Source organism: Ictalurus punctatus, chromosome 27, assembly GCF_001660625.3.
Source record: "Ictalurus punctatus breed USDA103 chromosome 27, Coco_2.0, whole genome shotgun sequence".
NCBI lineage: Eukaryota > Metazoa > Chordata > Actinopteri > Siluriformes > Ictaluridae > Ictalurus > Ictalurus punctatus.
Window position 1 is genome coordinate 7,732,132 of NC_030442.2, and position 20,788 is coordinate 7,752,919.

The window sequence follows — 20,788 nt, forward strand, 5'->3', positions numbered from 1 at the left end:
CATATGAGAGCAACAGTTACATTCTATGTTTAACATTTAGATTTACAATTAATAATTACATTTAACATTTATAATTCGATTTAAATTTCACATAAAACATTTAAAATTTACATTTCTATTTAATATTTACACTGAAACTTAAAAATTGTTAGTTTACATGAATCACTTTCTAAATGTATCAGAATGGCCTCAAAAAAAAGTTTAAAAAGAGCAAAGTAGAACATTTTAATTTTTATATTTGGCAGCTCATAGCTTTGCTCAATCTCACTAGTAACCTACTTAGCACTCATAACTAACCTAACAAGCTTCACATGAGTGCCTTATTTTTGTGCCTAAAACCAGTATAAATGTATTGTAGTGGACTGACTTGTTTCCATAAAGGTGAACTCTGCTGATTTTCTAATGTTATTATTTGCATTATTCATGTAGCTCCAAGGCAAAATTGAAGAAAGAAACTTTAGACATCAGGCACATTTTGATAGATCGCCTACATTTGAGGTAATAGAGAAAATTGTGTTTTTGGTCGGACTGTTCTTTAAATTTCACCTTAGGTGTCATACACGTGAGTACCAGAGTAGATTTTTGTGATTAGCCTCTGGTAGCTAAAGTAATTAACATGTTATTAACCTTGCTAAGTATCTAGGTGATGACAGCCACAATTTTCTCAACATTTCCACCAGTGCTTTTATCTATACAACTTCACTCTGGGTTCCAATCCTCCTGCTGCATTCTCCCCAATTTTATTATTATAAAGCTCACTCCATCTTTCTCTCCCTCATTTTATTCTTTCCCCACTGTAACCTCCCTTAGCTTTGTCTCAGTCTCACTCTTTCCATTTTTTGATCTTTCTGTACTTTCCTCTCACTAAAGTACCTTTCTCTCTCTACATTACAAACCTTTCACTGCTGTGCTGTTCTTTTGGGAGTTTGTGCATACTCACTTTCTCTCTCCCTGTCTGTCTTTCTCAGTACGGCCCGTTTCACTTGGCGGAGGATGCCCCAGTGGGTGCCACTGTGACGGCAGTGGCAGCGTGGGATGCTGATGAATGGAGTGGGGACAGCTGGCTGGTCGACTATCGACTAGAGTCAGGGAACGAGGATGAGGTCTTCGCTTTGGTGACAGATCGACAGACTAACGAGGTCTCGCTTGTCCTCGCTAAGGTACTTCCTCATGTTTCCTCATTCACTGGAGTATGTCAGAGAATGATTTTAAGATAAGACCAACATTAAAAATAGATAGTTTGGGATTTTAAGAGATTGTGCTTTGACTATAAGCTCCCTCTGCCCAAGTAATCTGGCCCTGTAATCAACCCTTACCACATGTCCCTCCCAGTAGAAAAATCTCTTTAATCCCCTCTAAATTCATCTCTTCATCTGACTGCAGGCCAGTAAAAAAGTCATATGACTTCCTGTCTGAGAAATGCACCTTTTTAAAATGGGTCATCCACACCGTGTCCTCTATACCTTAAAGCATTAATGTTTTCTGTATTAATGTGTCATTATCTGACACTGATTTTGAGTGACAGTCATTCTGTTCTAATAACGGATACTATCATGCATAAATATGTACACTTGGGCTTTGATGATATGCCATAATATAATTAAGGCGTACTGTGAGAAGGAAATGAAATCCATTATATTTATAGCCCCTGATAGCAAAAGAGTAATGGTTCCATGATGGCCCACGTTTACCACTTCATCAGGCCCACATATCAAAAATGACACTGATGAACTCACCGAAATTTGAAAGCCAAACTCCCCTTTGGTAACTCAGTAATTTTACAAAATTAAAAAGCCACCCAAACATTGATTTAGTCATTTGTGGCCCAGATTTTAAATTCTGCTAAAACCCTTAAATGTTACATAGTCTAGAAGCTCACATTACACCGGCTATTGCCGTGTAACTAGCTGTTGTGTGCTGAAGCTCAACTGGAATCCTCAGTCCGTCAATGACATCAAGGACTTTGTACTGGTGCATTTGTTTAAGGTTTCCTCCTATTGCTGGGAGATCATCAGTTTGAATCCTAATAACACCACAGTAGTTTGTGGTCAGGAGTTCAAGAGAGCATAATTGGCCATGTGATCTGGTTCTGAATAGCCCTCCTTTCTTCACTATCGATTAGATCATGTATACAGTGCTCTTCTATCATGGCATTGCATGAGCAGGACTTCAAAAACATGTGGTAGCTTCACCTGTGTAGGAGGAGGCATGTGTTCGCCTTCATCCTCCCAGTGGCAGTAGCTTTCATGTAACAGGTGTGCTTTAGCCATTGTGTATGATTTAATTAGAGGTTAAATATCTCCAAAGTTGCCAAAATATGCTTCTTAAAAAGTATATACCTGCTTTTAAAAGTACTGAAGAGTAAATGGTAGAAATTGTATTACTGGGCTGTGCTAATTTTTCATACTGCATCCGATTAATTATTGATTGCTTTTTGTATTTGTCAGAGATTTCCCCATGACATAAAACATAATAAAATACACGTGTCAAAAATGTAAAAAATTATGACAACCCGGAAGCTTGATCAGCCTGTAGCACGACAACACGCACTTCTGTGTTGTCGTACTTAGTTTATTTTTTGACACGTGTTTTGTCTTACGTTTTATGTCATGTCTCCGCCCTGTGTTGTTATTGGTTGTCTCCCTCACGTGTCATCATTATTCACAGCTGTTTATGTTTTACCTTTGATTTCATTGTATAGTTAAACCCCTGTGTGTCTTTTTTCAGGGCAAAGTATCGTTTCTGTGTTTTGGCACCAGTGCCTTACCAAACATTTGTTCGGTGTTCTCATTTCCGATTCTTTGATCTTGTTCCCAGTTTCTCGTTTTCTGCCTTTGCCCTGTCTACCCTGTTTGCTGATTGCCTTACCCACGCCTATTTTTGACCACGACGTTGTCTTCACATTTTGGATTTGTCTGCCTGTCTCTTTAAATAAAAATTGTAACTGCTATTTCATCTGTTTCAACCCTGTTTACATGACGATATTCAGCAGCATGTGGATTGATAATGGATTGTCTGAAAAATGTCAACAGCATGTGAGATGATAATGAAAATTAACAAGCACTTGATAATGCACTCCAAATAAAACAGAGGTCACATGTACTGAGCTGTTTCCTTTGCTGCATGATTAGTGCTCTGGTACGTTAGCCAAACCTCTCTGTCGCTGTTGCAATGTGAATCAGCCAAACTGAATAACTGCACTGTGGTTAAACAAGAACTAATTGCAGTGCTTCATGTTCTCACTATGTGCACTATGTTTCACAGCTTTTTGATAAAACTGTTTACTCTGTCAGAACAAAGCTGTGACTGAGATAAAGTTGTTAAGAGAGAGAAATTACTAGTTTTTGTTGTTTTGAATCATATAAGAGCAGGGCATACATTATATAGGGCGGCAGGAGGAAAAGACACACACACACACACACACACACACACACACACACACACACACACACACACACACACACACACACACACACACAAGTGACACGATCTAGTGATGAAGCTTTCAATTCAATTCAGTTTTATTTGTATAGCGCGTTTAACACTTGACATTGTCCCAAAGCAGCATTGCAGAAATAAATTCAGGATATAGATTTTAAATGTATGAATGAATGGCTTACTCAATTATTGCTCCATCTCTGGTTGCTGCAATGACATTCAACACATTTAACTCAATTTACAAAGATGCAATGCTAAATATAAATGTGAACTAACATGATTGCATAACCTTGAATTACAGAGGCACAGCTGGTGGAGATTTCAGGTTTGAATCCCCCCTGAAGTATTTTATGACAGTTCCTAATGCTTATTCATGGGTGGTTAATATAACACACATATAACACACAATATAACACACATACGATCATTATACGTGTGTCAGATAGCATTGTTTGCAGAGTAATTGTGCTGTACTGTTCTTCATAAAGGACGTTATAACAATTCCTCCAAATGGGAAACAGGATTAATCATTTGGGATGATGTAATTTTCTCATTTCTGTTTGAAAGCTACTAGTCAGATAGCTGCAGTGTGAGTTCAGGTATATCAATGTGACAACTGATTAAGTGGACGTTTTACTGCAGGAGTAAATAACGGAAGTGTAGATCTCATTTTAGAAGATAAGTTTTCATATTAGTATGTCATTTGAATCATTTTCAGTGGAACCGTTATGAAGGTATTTTATAACAATGTTATTAATATGGCAAGACAAATTTGTGTCACTGCTGTCTATCCACATTCATATATATATATATATATATATATATATATAGATAGATAGATAGATAGATAGATAGATAGATAGATAGATAGATAGAGATATAGATATCCATGGAAGAACTGTATAGAAGATCAAACATACAACTGGGAACCAGCCAAGTAACACGAGGAAATATTATGTGTAGAAGAAGACCAACCTAAGAACATTCTTATCTTATCATTATCATTCTTATCTTATCATTCTTATAACATTCAATTCCCTATCTCTCTCTCTGGTTAAGGAGACTTTGTGCTGCCTGGAAAGCAACAGGACATATGCATGTTTGTTTATTTTTTATCAGCAGATCTAGCTTTTCCGGGAAAGTTTTTTAAATGGTGTTGGAAATGACTGACATAGAATCTTGATGGGAAATGCGCTGTGTGTTCTGGAGAACAGGCTCTTTGTTTAACTGGATGCAACGTCAGAGGTGGAATGAAAGCAGTGTACCACTGAACAATCTGACTGTAGTGACACACCATCTTTGTGTGGAAAAGCAGCTCAGCTGTTTATACTGAACTGTAATAGCCTTCTGGACCAGGCTGCACGATTTGTTAACTGTCACCTTCTTCTCACTCCTGTATTTTTATTTCTTTTATCTGCTAAATACATGTTCGACAATTTAATTCCCAAATCCATTTACCTTGTCTAATCTGGCCATGATGACAGAAAAGCACTAAAGTAACATGTTTCCCCTCAGGTGCTGGATTTTGAGCGGGAGAGTGAGTACATTCTGGTCCTGAGTGCTCAGAACCCTGTGGCTCTGGTGAGGGGGAGGTATGGACCTGCATCCACCGCCACTGTCTCCATCTTCATTGATGACATCAATGAGGGCCCCGTTCTGTCACAGAGTCACTACGAGGTCACTGTCAGAGAGGGCGAGGAGCCAGGACGGGTCATAGCTACAATTAGGGCTTATGACCCCGACTCCCATCCAGTCAGGCAAGGGCTTTTTTAGTGACATACTTTATGAAAAAATTTCTTACACATGTATTCAATATAGTACGGGAATTTAGCAAAGTAGATTTTTTGTAACCAAAACAATGGTGACAAAGCAGTTTTATAATTATAGTCAAAGAGGTCATGTTTTCTCAAGTATTCTGTCAGGTTCGCTTACATTCACCAACTAGCTAGAGCTAGTATTGAAGATTATGAACCGCTGTAAGTGTGTAAATCCTCAAAAATTTTATTTTTCCTTTATGAGTATCATTCATCCATTTGTTTCACCTTTATGTCAGTTTAATCTATCCTATCATTAGGATTAATCATTAATTGTACTATTGATCTTATCTTTAATGAATCAATCCCTACCTCGATCTTAACAACCTTGCGTATGAATTTGTGCTATATAAATAAAAGCAAAGCCTTTGTAAATATGACTTTAAAATCTTCTCAGAAATCCTACCAGGTGAACTCGTGATAATCGGATAGCTAACAAATTCTGGGGAACTACGGAATGGGTACATATATGAATGGAAATGACTTTTTTCTGCTTTAAATTTTCCAAACACAACATCAAAGAACATGCTTTCTGTGGTACTCTATGTGCATGTGATACTGATCACAGCGCGTTCTGTTTACCTCCTATTTACTTTAGCTGTTGTTTCGTCTCTGTTTGCCACACTGCCTAAATAAGGATTATGATTTGTGGAAAAGTGTAAAGCTGGGTGTAAGACCCTTACAGTTATACCCAGTTGCTTCTGGCACAGAAATCCAATTCAAAACTGAAACACTGACTCAAAGCATCAGCAATGTGACTGTTGCAGTTTATATTTCAGGATTAATTTACCCAGCTAAATGAAAAGTGTTGCTTTCATCAAATCTTTTTTTTATTTTGAATTTTTATTGCTATTTATGTTATGCAAATAATAATTCAAATTTCATAATCTTCTGTTCTTGCAGGATGTGGAAGAATAGGTCACACAAACTTGAGCAGTTCAGCAGTTACACCTAGAGAGGAACAATACATGGTTATAGCACCAGAACTGAACAGAATGTTCTTTTCTATTTTGTAGGTACTCACTGAGAGGGGACACAAAGAAATATTTCTCGATTGGAAAGTACTCAGGAGAGCTGAAGACAGTGCAGGCTTTGGACAGAGAGGAGAACAGTACCTACACCATGGAGGTGGTGGCTGAGGATGGACGTAAGAGATGCTTCATCCTACCATACGAATCAATATAAGACTAATATGTCAGTTGCTGTAGTTATGATTTTCATACATACATACATACATACATAAATGCATACATACATACATACATGCATACATACTTACATACCTACATACATACATACATAAATGCATACATACATACATACATGCATACATACTTACATACCTACATACATACATACATAAATGCATACATACATATATACATGCATACATACTTACATACCTACATACATACATACATACATACATACATACATACATACACACATACATACACATATACATACCAGGATGACCCTGCCCCTGTCCTCAGGGAATTAGGTCTCACTGAATGGTTTGATGAGTATGCCAATGTTGTAAATCAAATGCGATGCTCAATGCCTTCAGAGTCACCATATCTCAGCTCAACTGAACAGATATGGGGAAAATTGGAACAATGTGTAAGACATCACTTTCCATCACCATCACTGAAAAACACCAAATAAGGAATATCATTTGGAAGACTTATGTACATCCCTCCACTGCAGTTCCAGAGACTTGTAGAGTCAATGGGTATCCTGAAAGGGACGGAGGGAGAGGGAGAGAGAGAGGAAGAGAAAAAGAAAGAAAGAAAGAAAGAAAAAGAAGACGAAGTGGTTTAATAAAATGTAATACAGCAGCACAGTGGTGCAGCAGGTGTGTGTATGTGTGTGTGTGTGTGTGTGTGTGTGTGTGTGTGTGTGTGTGTGTGTGTGTGTGTGTGTGTGTGCGTGTGTGTGTGTGTGTGTGTGTGTGTGTGTGTGTGTGTGTGTAAAACATTGTGATGGACTAGCATTCTTTCCAGGCTGTATTGCTGCCCTCCATGCAGTGTTCCAGGCCCAAGCATAGGCTTATAGTCCACCACAATAATGATCAGTATAAAGTGTATACTGAAGATAAATGAATGGATGATAAAAATGTACTGCTTCTAAAGTCTATTTAAAAAAAAAAGATTTTAATTTCTTTCTAGATTGTTGCCTATACCTTAATTAATTGTGTTTAATTATTGAGGAAGGCAAAAATTGGTCAAATTTGAATACGAATATGAGTATGTCGTACTGATTATCTAGCTACAGAAGTAGTAGCAGTTACTGCACTGTAGTGCGCAAGCTGTGTGTCAGATTACTTTGTATAAATAAGTCATCCATCAACCTGTAGCTTTTAGTAAAAAAAAAAAAAAAAAAAAAAGGTAATAAATAAATAAATAAATAAATAACAATGTGTTATGTGAATGCAATGCAGCCACACAGGCAGAATAAACAAGCCTCAGATGTCTGCGTAGGCTACAAAAATTCTCATCACAGCTGAGACACTTGACATTTCAGACGGCAGTGACCGACAAAGTGCATGTAAGCTCTCATTGTGTATTCAAAACCACACACTAACAGTGATCAAAATCTCAGAGAATGGAATCAAAAATACATGAGTCACCCAGTATTTTAGTGGAAAGGGAGGTGGAAGTGTGTGTGTGTACGTGTAAATGAAAATGCACATATGACACGCCTCAGTTTAATCACCAATCCCAGCATGCATTGCTTCTCCACAGATGTTTTCAAAAGAGGCGAAGGGGTCACCTTGTAAAAGGATGGGTCTGACTTTGCTGTCATAGACAATTTTGAGAAGGAGAAAGAACATGCACATATAAGGCCCAGTGCATGTGGAAAAATCATGAATAAACTGAAAAGATAAAATCATACTTTTTGTGGATGTGTTTCAATCTGTGCTATATGGAAGATGCAGTTAGACAAATACTGTAGGGTTATATATAGAAGAAGATAGGAGCTACATGATGGCAGTAATGCTTTAATGAGATTTATATCTGTGTATAAATTTAATAAGACTAGAACTCTGGTTTTAGTTGTTTTTTAATGTCCATAATATCTTGCAGTCTGCTATGATGGAGCATTGTCCACACAGCAGCTGATGCAGAGTTTGGTTAATACCTGCTTTGATGACATTTAAACCTGGCTTTGTCACATAAACCGTGGCAAACAGTGCAGTATGGAACATTTAATCCATAGAGTTTGTGTTAGATTTACACATACATGGACTTGTTCTTACGTATAATCTGTAAATATACACAGAAATACACACTACGCACTCTCTTAATTGGACAAACTCATGTTTGGATACTTACAATAGTAGAAAGCGCTTGAAATTGTGATATTGGGTCAAAAATTGGAAAAAAAAAAAGGTATGACCAATGATGTCATGCATCTGAGAGTGGAGTCAACCTCCAAGAATGTATGGGAAGCAAGAGTGTCTGCACACCAGCCCACTGTATTGAACCTTTAACTAAGAGTTTCCACACCTTTAGATCATGTATAAAAGCATTGCCAGGCAATGGGAGAAGCTTAATTACTATAGAAAATTACTGAGATGTTTTTTATTATTATTATTATTATTGCAGTGATAGTGTCTGACCAGAAATGGTCAAATGACAGGTCAAAGGGGACACATATTTTTTGAGTTCCATTCTATGTTCGTGAACTTGAGTTTTTCTTAAATAATTCAGTACTTCTTCATGTTTTGAATTAAACTGGGGGTTAACCATGTCTGTACAGTGCAAATCTTGCCACACCAAAACCTAAATAAGTGCAAAGGAAATCTGGGAGGAAGTAGGAAGTAATACATCTTTTTTTTTTTTTAAAGGCTTCTTATGTGGTTAGAAGTTGCAGCAGTTACTCCTACTGTACCCATGTAAGTGATATTGAAATAATTTCCACATCTTGCAGGTAACTCATCTCTGTCCGCCTCCACGCTAGTGACAGTGCATATTCTAGATGTGAACGATAACAGCCCTGTTCTGGTGGGCGATTACTCCTGGAAATACCTTTGCACTCCACACTTGGAAGATCAGGCCCTGGTCCTAGCATCTCGGGACAGTGATGGACCGCAGCATGGTGGCCGCCTCAACTTCTCACTCAGCAGTGACCCCACAGTGCGACGCAACTGGAAACTCACACCCATCAACGGTAAGTTAGTTTTTAATCCAATTATCACTGTAATTAAAACAATAGGATGTAACAAAGCCAAATGTTATGCAAGAAACAAAAAAATATAATACAGAACACAGACACAAGAAAGACAGAACCTAATGGCACTATCTTTATAGTCAGTGTAGCCAGTGCTGATCTGATGTCAAATTGTAGTCTGTTTGCGTCCTTAGTTCATTTTGTTTTGTCATTCAAACTCCAGTATGAAATAACTCAATCATACAGATTTGCTTTAACTGTGAAAGTAATCATACAAAGGAAGTGCTGAACATCATGAAGCTCACTGTTCAATTTGCGTTAGCTACATTAATTGTAGTGCTCCTATGCTAAGCACTTTGAATTGTGGTTTGACTTGAGGTCCACGTTTCTACAACTGCACGGTCCTGTAGGTTCATCCTATACAACATCAAGAAAATCAGACCTACCTCACCGAACAGGCTACACAGATACTAGTCCAGGCTCTTGTTATCTCAAAACTGGACTACTGCAACTGACTACTCTCGGACCTCCCGGCCAGCTCCATCAAACCCCTTCAGATGATTCAGAATGCAGCAGCACACCTCGTCTTCAACCACCCCAAGAGAACCCATGTCACACCCCTCTTCATCTCCCTCCACTGGCTTCCTGTAGCCGCCCACATCAAATTCAAGGCCTTGATGCTCACGTACAAGACCTTGTCTGGAACAGCACCCCCCTACCTCAACACTGCTGAAGGCTTACGTTCCCTCACGCAATCTGCGATCAATCAACAACCGATGCTTAGTAGTACCTACTCAGCGTGGCTCAAGGTCCCGTTCAAGAACCTTTAAACTAACTGTTCCTCAGTGGTGGAATGATCTTCCAACCTCAATCCAGACTACAGAATCTGTCACTATCTTCAAAAAACAGCTAAAGACCCACCTCTTCCATGAGCACGTAACTAACCTCTAAAAAAAAAAACTTAAAAAAAAAAAAATACTCTTACACTTACACCTCTACTCTGTGTACTTTGCTTCTTCTGGAACTCAATTAATGGATCTTGTATGGTAGCACTACTTGTATTGTTCTCTGCTTGTACTTTGCTTGTATTTTCTCATTTGTAAGTCACTTTGGATAAAAGCGTCTCTTAAATGAATAAATGCAAATGTAAATATAAAAACGCCAGCACTCCTAATCATCTGAATATTTATCTTATTGTAGTAACTCACTAATAACCGTCTTACTCACTGCATTCAATGCTAATGTTCTTATTAACTCATTGTGGTCAAGGGTAATATTCTTGTTACCTTCTAATACACTCTGACAGCTACTAATCTATTTGTTATTTCCTTATTCACCATAACCAGTGCTGTTATGCGTATTACCTCCTAATAGACTCAGATTAGTGCTAATATGCTTATGACCTTCCTATTGACTGTGCTCAGCGCTAATGCTCTTGTTAACTCCTTAGACCAACCCAGTCTCACAGAAAAAAAACGTTCCCATGAAACTTATATGCAGCACCTTCTATACAAGTTGATATCCAAAAATAATATACAAGGTGCTGCAAATAAATCGCAGGTGAATGTTTTTTTCTGTGAGACTGGATCGCCTTAGACATCATACAGTAGAAGATTTGAATGTGCTTGTTATCTTTATACTAGTCCTGCAGGTCAGACTTCTAGATAGGGATAAGAAAGTCTACTACCTTTCATCACTATTTTCATGTGAAGAGGGATATTAATTTACACTGCAACAACAGAAAAGCCATGCTTCTAAAGCACCTGATTCAGTCAGTGGACAAACAAACTTTTGAACACTGCGGCTGATAAAGAGCTGTGCACAAAAGAACATAAGCAAAGTGGTGTGGTTAGCCAATAAGATTATTACCACCTTCGTCAGTAGTCAAGGCTTTTGTAGCAGTGTGAGGTTAGGCAGTGGGCTTGCTACGCTGGCTTTATTCTGGCTCAGCCGCTATTGAGAATAAATGACAGGATTTCAGGCGCATGCAAAAAAAAAAGAAAAGATAAAATCACGTCAATGCACTCAAACACACAAAGGCGGTCTCAGCTGCTGACGTCAGGCCAGGTTAAAAATGGCTCGTCAGAAAATAACATTTCAGTGGCAGTCCGCCAATCCAGTAAGTGAAAGACGTCATCTGAATTAGGTGTATTATAGAGACCTGCTGATTCATGCGGTGTATGAGGAGCAGAGCGATCTGAACAGATGAAGGACAGACATCTCAAGGAAATTGCCTTCCTGACCTGAGTATTCCAGAGTTGACACTAATGTGGCAAATAGATTCTGGTGAACATGTTGACTTGGCTAAGATGACTGAGTCAGGTCGTTGTCTGTGTCTCTGTACCCCCAGACTTTCTTTCTCTGTTTTTCTTTGTGAGCTGTTAATAGATGAAAAAGCATCATGTCTTGTCATGGAATAATTATATTGACTTGAATTGTCTCAGCTGGGGTCTTACTAACTGAAAGGCTAAATGTGCTTTCAGCATTACTGTTCACCTTATTACACACACAGGCAACCTGTAGCATGGCTCGCTTTTTATCCACTCTCCTTCGTCATGGCTGTGATGTAGTCATGCACCCTCAGGTTTCTCATTAGATCTAACCTCCTGTCGTGACTACTGCGTGTGTGCCTTTCTGGGACATCATTTCCTCTACACACAAATGCTACAGATCTTAAGAAGTAGCACAGAAATCCCCCCACCATGGACACCATGTTGGAAAGGTTTCTCTTTTCCTTCTCCATTCCTCAACCAAAAGGAGTCTGATTATCACTTCTTGTTTATTTGTTTGTGTGTGTTATTTATATTTAATCCTTTTACTCATATTTTCATGAGGACCAAATCTGGTAAAAACTAAAAGTAATACCAAAGAGAACATTATCAATTTGCACTTATATATCTCGTATCATAACAAAAAAAAAACAATGATTAGTGTGTTATAGTGATGATACCACAGCATCCGTTCTCGGGAGGCAAGGGAACCAAATTGGCTGTGCTCTCTGGGTGGGAGGGATGGCATACTCTCTCTCCACTATCAATCACAGTGACACTAGCCAGTTGTGGGTATCTGTGAGGTCATGTATGTAGAAGAGAGCAGATAGTGTGTTACAACGCTCTGTGATGGAGCATCAGCAGTAGTTTGAAAAGATGCGGTTGGCTGGCTTCATGTGTCACCCTCAGATGCGTTGGTATCTTCCGTTTAATAGGGGAAAGCTGGCAGATGGGTGGGAACTGGCAGGTGACACATGGCAGGGAAGAAAAAAAGCGGAGGGCATAATACATAATTATATATCATTATTAGAGATGCACCAATACTAAATTTCTCAGCCGATACTGATAACCGATTATTCAGAGTGATATCAGCTTATACCAATACCGATAGTTCTGCCTTTAGTGCCTTCTTTTAAATGAATGATAATTAATTCCACAATTCTGGAAGAAATGGAAATAAAAACTTTATTCTCTCCATTTCAACAAGTTGTTTCACAGTGACTGCTCTCACAAACAGAAAACACATTACTCTAATTAACATGAACACTTGAACTAACTTCTGAAGATTAAAGTAAGATTTCTTAACTTATTGAATGTTATTAATTCATATTAACAGAATTAACTGACTGAATTGTAAAAAAAAAAAAAAAACTCCTGTTAGGCTCACATTCACTCACCACAAACAAATGCAAATGCAACATCAAACTGGTAATATATAATATAAACTTTTTTACATATTAACATTAACTGGATATGAAATATACTACTCTACAAATATATTTTTCTGTGCAATATATACTTTTTTGTCAACTCATCTTCATTTAAATCTTTCAACGGTGTACTGGCGCTTTAATTCAACGCGAGCAGTTTGAGCACCATGGCAAAAAATAATAAATTAACTAATTTATTAGAATAAAATAATGAAACTCCCGCTTCACTGCTGCAGCGTCCAGTGTAAAATTTGAGCAGTGCAGAGATTACAGAGCTTACAAACTGCAGTTTTGTCATCGTTCCGCTCAAGAGACATCTTCTTTACACACAGCACGAAATCGATGTGTTTTCCCGCCCTCTTTTGATTGACAGGATATAATCGGCCCTGATCATTGGATGTTTTTAAACTATCGGATGTTTTATAACTATTATTGACATCGCTGCAGCTCTAATCATTATATATATTATTATTATTATATAATACAATAATTATATATAACATACCATGAATATTTCAATACAGTTCCAGCTTTACTATTCATGTTATTACACCAACCTGTATCTTACTAAACAAATGTATAGCAATTCAAGCATCAGTGTGTAAGGATCAAAGATGAACGTAAGGGGATGTTCACTGATAAGACACTTATGGCTTTATGACCTCAGTATTGGCAAGTTTTAACATGATTTTCTAACCCTTTTATACAAAAATATCAAAGTAGTCAAAAATATATATATAAAAAAAAAATACAATAAATAAAGTAGTACAGCAGAAGCTACTATGGCTGTTGTGTTGTGCCTGCAAGACCATTTAGTTCCTGTTGTCACTGACATTATATCAGCTATAAACACTCTTAAAGGTAATAAGACAAAATAAGTATATAGATAGATAGATAGATAGATAGATAGATAGATAGATAGATAGATAGATAGATAGATAGATAGATAGATTATGTGGATTTGTTAATTATGCACATCATTGCCTCAGAACTTTTTACATATTTCTTGTCCTGCAGATTTGTGGAGAGTTTTAAATGGCTGCTGTGTTGCTTAGTAACAAGTAAGAAAGCAACCGTTATTCCAAACAAGAATGAAACAGTTGCGCTCTCAAGGCCACAGACCGAACCTGGATTCCAGTAAGAGCCATCATCACTGCAGGGCTATAATACACAAAGACCCTTTCGAAGTGAGGAGAGTGTGTAACATACTCCTCACCTCTGACAGCACAGATACAGCAGAAGATAGGTGTGTTTTCAGTTTGCTCCTGGCGTCATCACAGCCTCTTCAGCCCCTCAAGCCCAGTGGAACATTAAAGGATGTTAGTGTCAAAAGACAGTAGAGGCCTTTTAGGAGCCATGATAAGATTTAACAAAGAGTGATAACATGACCTCTTTAGTGGACTGGGCTTTTGCTTCAATGCCACCTAACTGAGCTCTGATTAGATACAGGACTGATATATCTGTGTTTTCCAAGCTGTACCACAACAAGCATTTGCTAACGGTACAACACACTGCCATGACAAACAGACAAACACTGCTTTGGTACTGTAACTATCCAAGCTCTCAGGACGTGGACATGCCAACGGGGAAATGCTTACATTTGTATCAGCTGCTGCGTTAACTTTAAAATCAGCTCTTTTGCGATAAGATTTTTGCAATATTATTTTTTGAAATAATAGTTTTATTAACAACAAAGATTTGATTGATTTCTCACTATGTAGCATATGGAGCTTTGTGTCTGTGTTGAAATATCGCAGTTGTAAATATGTCATTAAGATCCTTATTTGCTTACTAACAAGTCTAAGATTGAGGTCCATTCTGACGTGAACATTAAAGTGCATTACTGACAGAGAGCTTATTTGTTGCTGCACTACTTTTACCTGTTTTATTCCATTTAATTTGCAATTTAATATTACTAGACATCATTTTTCTTACTTGGATTTAAAATACATTTATAGGTAAGTTGCCTTGGCAAGTTTTCCATTCAGCATATAAACACTGAAAATTATCTTGGGAGGGAAGTTTCCATTAGTTGTTCTCTTTGAAAATGACTGTATAGAAGTAAATGGGTTTGGAATGATCATTTCAAATCATCATTTAAGTTTGGAATGATCCTACAAATGGCTGCCATGGGCAGATCCTTTCGAAGTGCCCTACATGGACTTCAGAGTATACTGTAGCATCATTTTTCTCCTGGCACTGTCCTTCATTTTGTTTTTTCTAGATTGCTCCTTGAGCTGTGGTGTGGTGAAAAAAATATTTGGCATCACTCTGTGCTTTTCTGAAAAGTTGACTTTTCTCCAACTTTTGGAAGCTCCTCGACGTGATGCGAGCAAAACTCTGGCAGCACTTTTCAAAAGCAGTCACATTCTGCCTCGTGGCTTCTTACTAACAAGTTTTATGTATAATGTGTGCTGACAGTTGAAGAAAAATGCCTAGTGTGGAACTACCACAATGATTAAAGTGTCATCTTCAGGATCTTTTTCTATGGGCTGTCTGTCTTTCATTTACATTTACTTTTAGATTTATTCCAACACTTTTATTCAAAGGGACTTGCAAGTCAATTTAGGCAGTGGTGGCTCATCAGAGATTCTGAGCTCCTGAGATAAAGGTTTAAATCCCACCTCCACACACACACTCACACACACACACACACACACACACACACACACACACACACACACACACACACACACACACACACACATACCCACACACACATTGAGAGGGAGAAAGCTAAGGCCATCTCTGCATGTTCAGGGTTCTTTGGATGTGCTTTGTCTTCAATCTGAAAGAAATCTGCAAAGTGAACAAAGTTCGGCAACAATGGTGGTTGCACCAAGTTCAGTTCATTCATGAGTGCTGCAATCTCAACACATTTTTCTCTCCACAGACACTCACACCAACCTTTCTCTGAATATCGATGATCTGACCCCTGATGTTTATACAGTGCCCTTCACCATCTCAGATAGTAGCTCTCCTCCCAGAAGCACCTTCATTAACTTGCCTGGTAAGTCAGCATGTCCAAGGCTCAGTATATCTGCAGTGATAGAAAAGGGTTGTGGAGGAAAAAAGGTTAATTTGATGTCAGCGTGACATAACCGTTCCACCTAATCGGAGGCTGGGACATTCACTGCAGGTCACTAAATGTTCTCGATGAATCAAAGCAATTTAATATGTGTAACATTATTTTGAAGATCGTTCTGTTCGTTTATGAGTCGTGTTTTGTACAGGTTGCTGATGACATCAGCAATAGATCTAAAAAAGCTATTAGAAGAAGATGTAGCACTTATTATACAGAATATGTATTCTTAAAAGGAACCCCGACTATGAAGATGTTTAAGCCTTAAAACGCAGAAATTGCCCTCTGTTTCTAAAATATGTTGTTAGAAACACAAGAAATATGTTCATTACTTTAAAAATCCTTAATATTTAATACATATTTTAATCTATGGAAGCCGCCATTACGTGACGTGTACAATGCACTCTGAGTCGATGACGTAAAATGGTTGCACTTGAGCACTCAGAAGGATTAGTTACTAGCCCTCGCTGCAGGAGAAGAATGTCACATTCACTGTGCTGCTTTTGGCTGTAATTTTCTTTCTGTAATTCTGTGGTACAGGGGAGATCTGTAAATATAATCAAACCCGTAAGCATCTTGTTACTGCGTTTTTCTGTATATTCTCATAACATAAAGCTCCTGTAAAATTAGCATAAAAACGCCTAGCCAAGTCATACCCAAAGTAAATTTAAAGCTGTTCTTGAACCATTTGGAGTACTTGCATGGTTTTGGTCTCTTTTGAAATGTGGACTAAATATTTTTACATGATTGGATTGTTTGGACCTTTGCCAGTGTAACAAGACTGTTTTTGTCAGGATGTTATGGATCAGTGGATTACTATGAAGCTTCATACGAGGGGAGTTGTGAGTTTCGTAAGTGTTTGTTTGTATATCGGATGTCTGACAGAGACGTTGATTGTAGCTGCTGTTGTGATTGGATCTCAAAACGGTTTACATCAATCGAATCACAAGAATCTTAGCTTTCCAAAGATACGAGCACCTTCATACACACAGAAGCTGTGTAGATAGCACAGGTTTGCTCATAACATGGCGGAAGCACGCTGGCCGTCAGATTTTAACAGGATAAAGTATACGACGGCGAGATGTCTGATAATCTCTAAAATTATTGATAGAACACGTTTCATCATAAAATGATAGTTTAATCCATATGCTTAACTAGAACAACAAACGCTCTCGGTTGGCATAGACGTGCAGTTGCCACACAGACACTATGGATTTTGCCCCACTCTTGCCTCCTCACCTCTCTGATCATCTTCATTTTGATGTACATTTTTAGTAATGTCTTCTATATTAGCCTCCTCGCTTATGTTACACTCGGGTTCAAACTGAAAAGACTGAAGACATGTTCATATCGCTGTAGTCACTGGGTCACTGGAGGATCAAGACCAGTGCAATCATTACATGTGTATTTTCGTGGTAGAGTGGTTTCATTGCAACCATTCTACCCAGAATGCATTGCGACATAAACAGCAATGGCGGCGTACAAGTGCAAGGATTGATTATTTTTTAAAACTGACATCTAGAGTGTTTTTGTGTAGCGGATTTATATAGCGGATGTCAGCGTTAATCTAATAAACCATACAAGTCTTCATAGTCGGGGTTCCCTTTAATCTTAATTGAGTGCAAAATAAGGGTGTAACTATTGGGTTTGGATCAAAATGTAACAGTTGAATTGAAGAATCAAGGCTGCAATGATAAATCCGTTATTGTTTAATATAATTGATTATCCATAATAATTTATTTATAATCAATTATAATTATAGTTTCAATTATAAATGCTTATAATTACCAATTATAATTGATTATAAAAGAACAGACAGCTGGTGTGTAAAAAAACAGTTATCTGATGTGTAAATAGGCTAATGAGGTGATTTGCCCTTAACTCTGATAATAGTCCTCCTTTATACCATTATCATTCGTGAATTAATGGTAGGCATGCCCTCAGATTTTGAGCAAAGTTGGTCACGTATCGATTGGAAACTGCTAAATTGTATCATATCATGTGGAAACCTAAGGTTTATTTTATTTCAATTAAATCAAATTTTATTTGTATAGCACTTTTAACAATGGACATTGTCACAAAGCAGTTTTGGAGAAATATATAAATTTAGGATATAAATTTGAATTTTAGAATTGTATTCCTAATGAGCAAGCCAGAGGCGAAGGTGGCAAGTGAAAACTACCTGAGACGATATAAGGAAGACACCAGACTCAAAAGGGAACCCATCGTCATCTGGGTGACATAGAATCAGCTTTCATAGAATCAGATTTACACTCCTAGTGCAGAGTGTCTTAACACAATTTTATGTTTTGCCTCTTCAAGTATAGCTGATTCCACTCTAAGGCTGTCATACCTGGCTCAATTGTGTTATGTGTAGTTCAGGACTGAGAATAAACCCAGTCTGTTTGATTTGCTAGACCAGTGTACCAGGTGTTCTCTGAGCATTTTGTTTTGTTCACATTACACTCTCTGATGCACGCTGCTTGGTCACAGCACTGGATCCACTGTGTCTCAAGTTCCATGTAAAGCTAATATTCAGCGGTTCAGTACTCAGGCCTGTTAATGGTAATATGTGCAATTGAATTAGAGAGACAGTGTGTGGGAATATGTATTTGAGTTTTTTTCTTTTGTCCTGTGCAAACTGACACGTTGAACTTGCCCCTATTTGCTCTATTCTCTTGCCTCTCTTTAAGTGCAGTTCTGCTCTTTTATTTTAAAACGGACCAAACATTCACATTTTGCCTCTCCACTACCAGTAACCGTGTGCACATGTAACGTGAGAGGGAATTGCCGCACCGCAGCAAAGCAACTTGCAGGGATGCCCACTATCCAGTCCACATTGGGAGTCCTGCTTGGAACTCTTGGGGTTATAGGTAAGAATCCTAACTTTTTCTGAACTGGCCCTGTTCTCCCTACATACAAGGATAGGATTTTAAAGGTAACAAGGACTGGTTTTGTTCCATTACTATTGAAAACCTCTAAAATGTTGTTGTGCCTGATACACTCATACCAGTGCCACTCACTCGATTATGTCAGTGTCACTGCAGTGCTTAAAATGATCCACAAGCCAAATGATCTCTGGTCAGTATTGGTGTTTTTTAATGATAAGAAGAAGTAGAGGGCTTGCAAATTGTGCATTGCAGCAAGGGTTACAGTAAATTTAGGTTTACTTGATAAAATGGCCAATGAGTGTAAGTATACAGTATAAGGTAAACATACCTAATACACTGGCAAGTGTAATTCCAACTAGTTTTGCTTTGAAACATAATGTTAATAATAATAATGAAGATAATATAGACTAAATATCATGATCTCACATTCATTATTAGTTCAAGTTCATCATCAATGCGTGATGCAATATATATATTTTTTTGGCTAGTTAAAGTTTAACATACAGCATGTTTCTTTCTGTTGTCTATTTATCTGTATGTTGGGAATTTTTAGGAGGTAACATTGTTTGTCTCTTTGTTAACAGGGATCATACTGATAGTCATTTTTGTGAGACTGTCCTACCAGAAACCTCCACCGACTGGAAAAACCAATCAGGAGACGATGCCTCTCCATGTGTCACTGTAACCCATCAGCCAATTGGATCCGTTGTTCAGTATACACCAATTACACAAAGGCAGCAATTAGTGTTTCCTCACAGTCATGCTTTGCCTGGTGGTAGATTTTATAGTCCAAGTTTTTTCTTACTCTTACTCCTCATCTTGAACATTTCATTGACATCTTGTACTAAGACTACATATTTAAATTTATGAAGGGTTACTTAATGTGCTTATGAAAAAATTTATAGTGTAGGGTGACCAAATGTGCAGGACTGTGAAATACTTCTATGGACTATAGGTTTTCTACTGGTACTGTAGACTAAGCAGTGCTTAATATTATTTATATGTATAGTCATATATAGTTATAGTCTTCCTACATTTAGAAGTAGCAGGATTATCTATTGTTTGCTTAATCTGAGCCTATGCGGTAACTTCACCCTTTTACAATTGTATTTATCTTTTCTATTTACTTTTATACTTCATCTTGAAAAAAAAAAACACTTAATATTTAAACGGATAATCACACATTGAATTAATTTACACCTTTCACTGTGTCAGCTGTTAAATCTAATTGAAATAAAACAATGAGGAAAAGAGATATGCTGTTTGTTCATGCATGGATTTTCTTTAAAGGGGTTGCAGAGAGCTTAAACATGTTCATGTTCATCTCTGTTTTGAAGCCTTTCGAGAATTAAGAGATTAATTCACCCTTTCTGGGGGATAAAATGAATGCCACGGTTAAGGAGGATGGGAGGATTACCCATGCTCCCTCCTATTATTGCAGGAAGATAACAGCGGAGAGTGACCTAGATGACCTTCCAAGTGGGCTATATATAAACCTGCAGTTTGCCATAAATAGACCTGCTAATGGGATGCTCCACTGATGCCTCCTTGTATCCAGTCTCCTTTGATTTTAAATAAATCAGGTATAGGCTATGCATTATCATGTTCGGTTAATATGTATCCCCTTTATTTCTTGTAATATTCTGACAACCTCTCATTCACTTATCATTCTTGCCTTTTATCTGTATTG

At 37.7% G+C, this 20,788-nt stretch overlaps 1 protein-coding gene across 2 annotated transcripts in view; it reads left to right on the forward strand.

Annotated features, from left to right (window-relative positions):
* The window catches only part of cdh16 (cadherin 16, KSP-cadherin), a 45,919-nt gene extending 25,566 nt beyond the window's left edge, over nt 1–20,353 (forward strand). For both annotated transcript variants that reach the window (XM_017458323.3, XM_017458324.3), the window contains exons 12-18: nt 969–1,160; nt 4,954–5,195; nt 6,269–6,399; nt 9,186–9,425; nt 16,019–16,135; nt 18,964–19,080; nt 19,683–20,353. In XM_017458323.3, the coding sequence (XP_017313812.1) occupies nt 969–1,160; nt 4,954–5,195; nt 6,269–6,399; nt 9,186–9,425; nt 16,019–16,135; nt 18,964–19,080; nt 19,683–19,783 (1,140 nt within the window). In that variant the 3' untranslated portion in view covers nt 19,784–20,353. The remainder of the gene's footprint in view (nt 1–968; nt 1,161–4,953; nt 5,196–6,268; nt 6,400–9,185; nt 9,426–16,018; nt 16,136–18,963; nt 19,081–19,682) is intronic.
* Nucleotides 20,354–20,788: the final 435 nt, after the last annotated feature.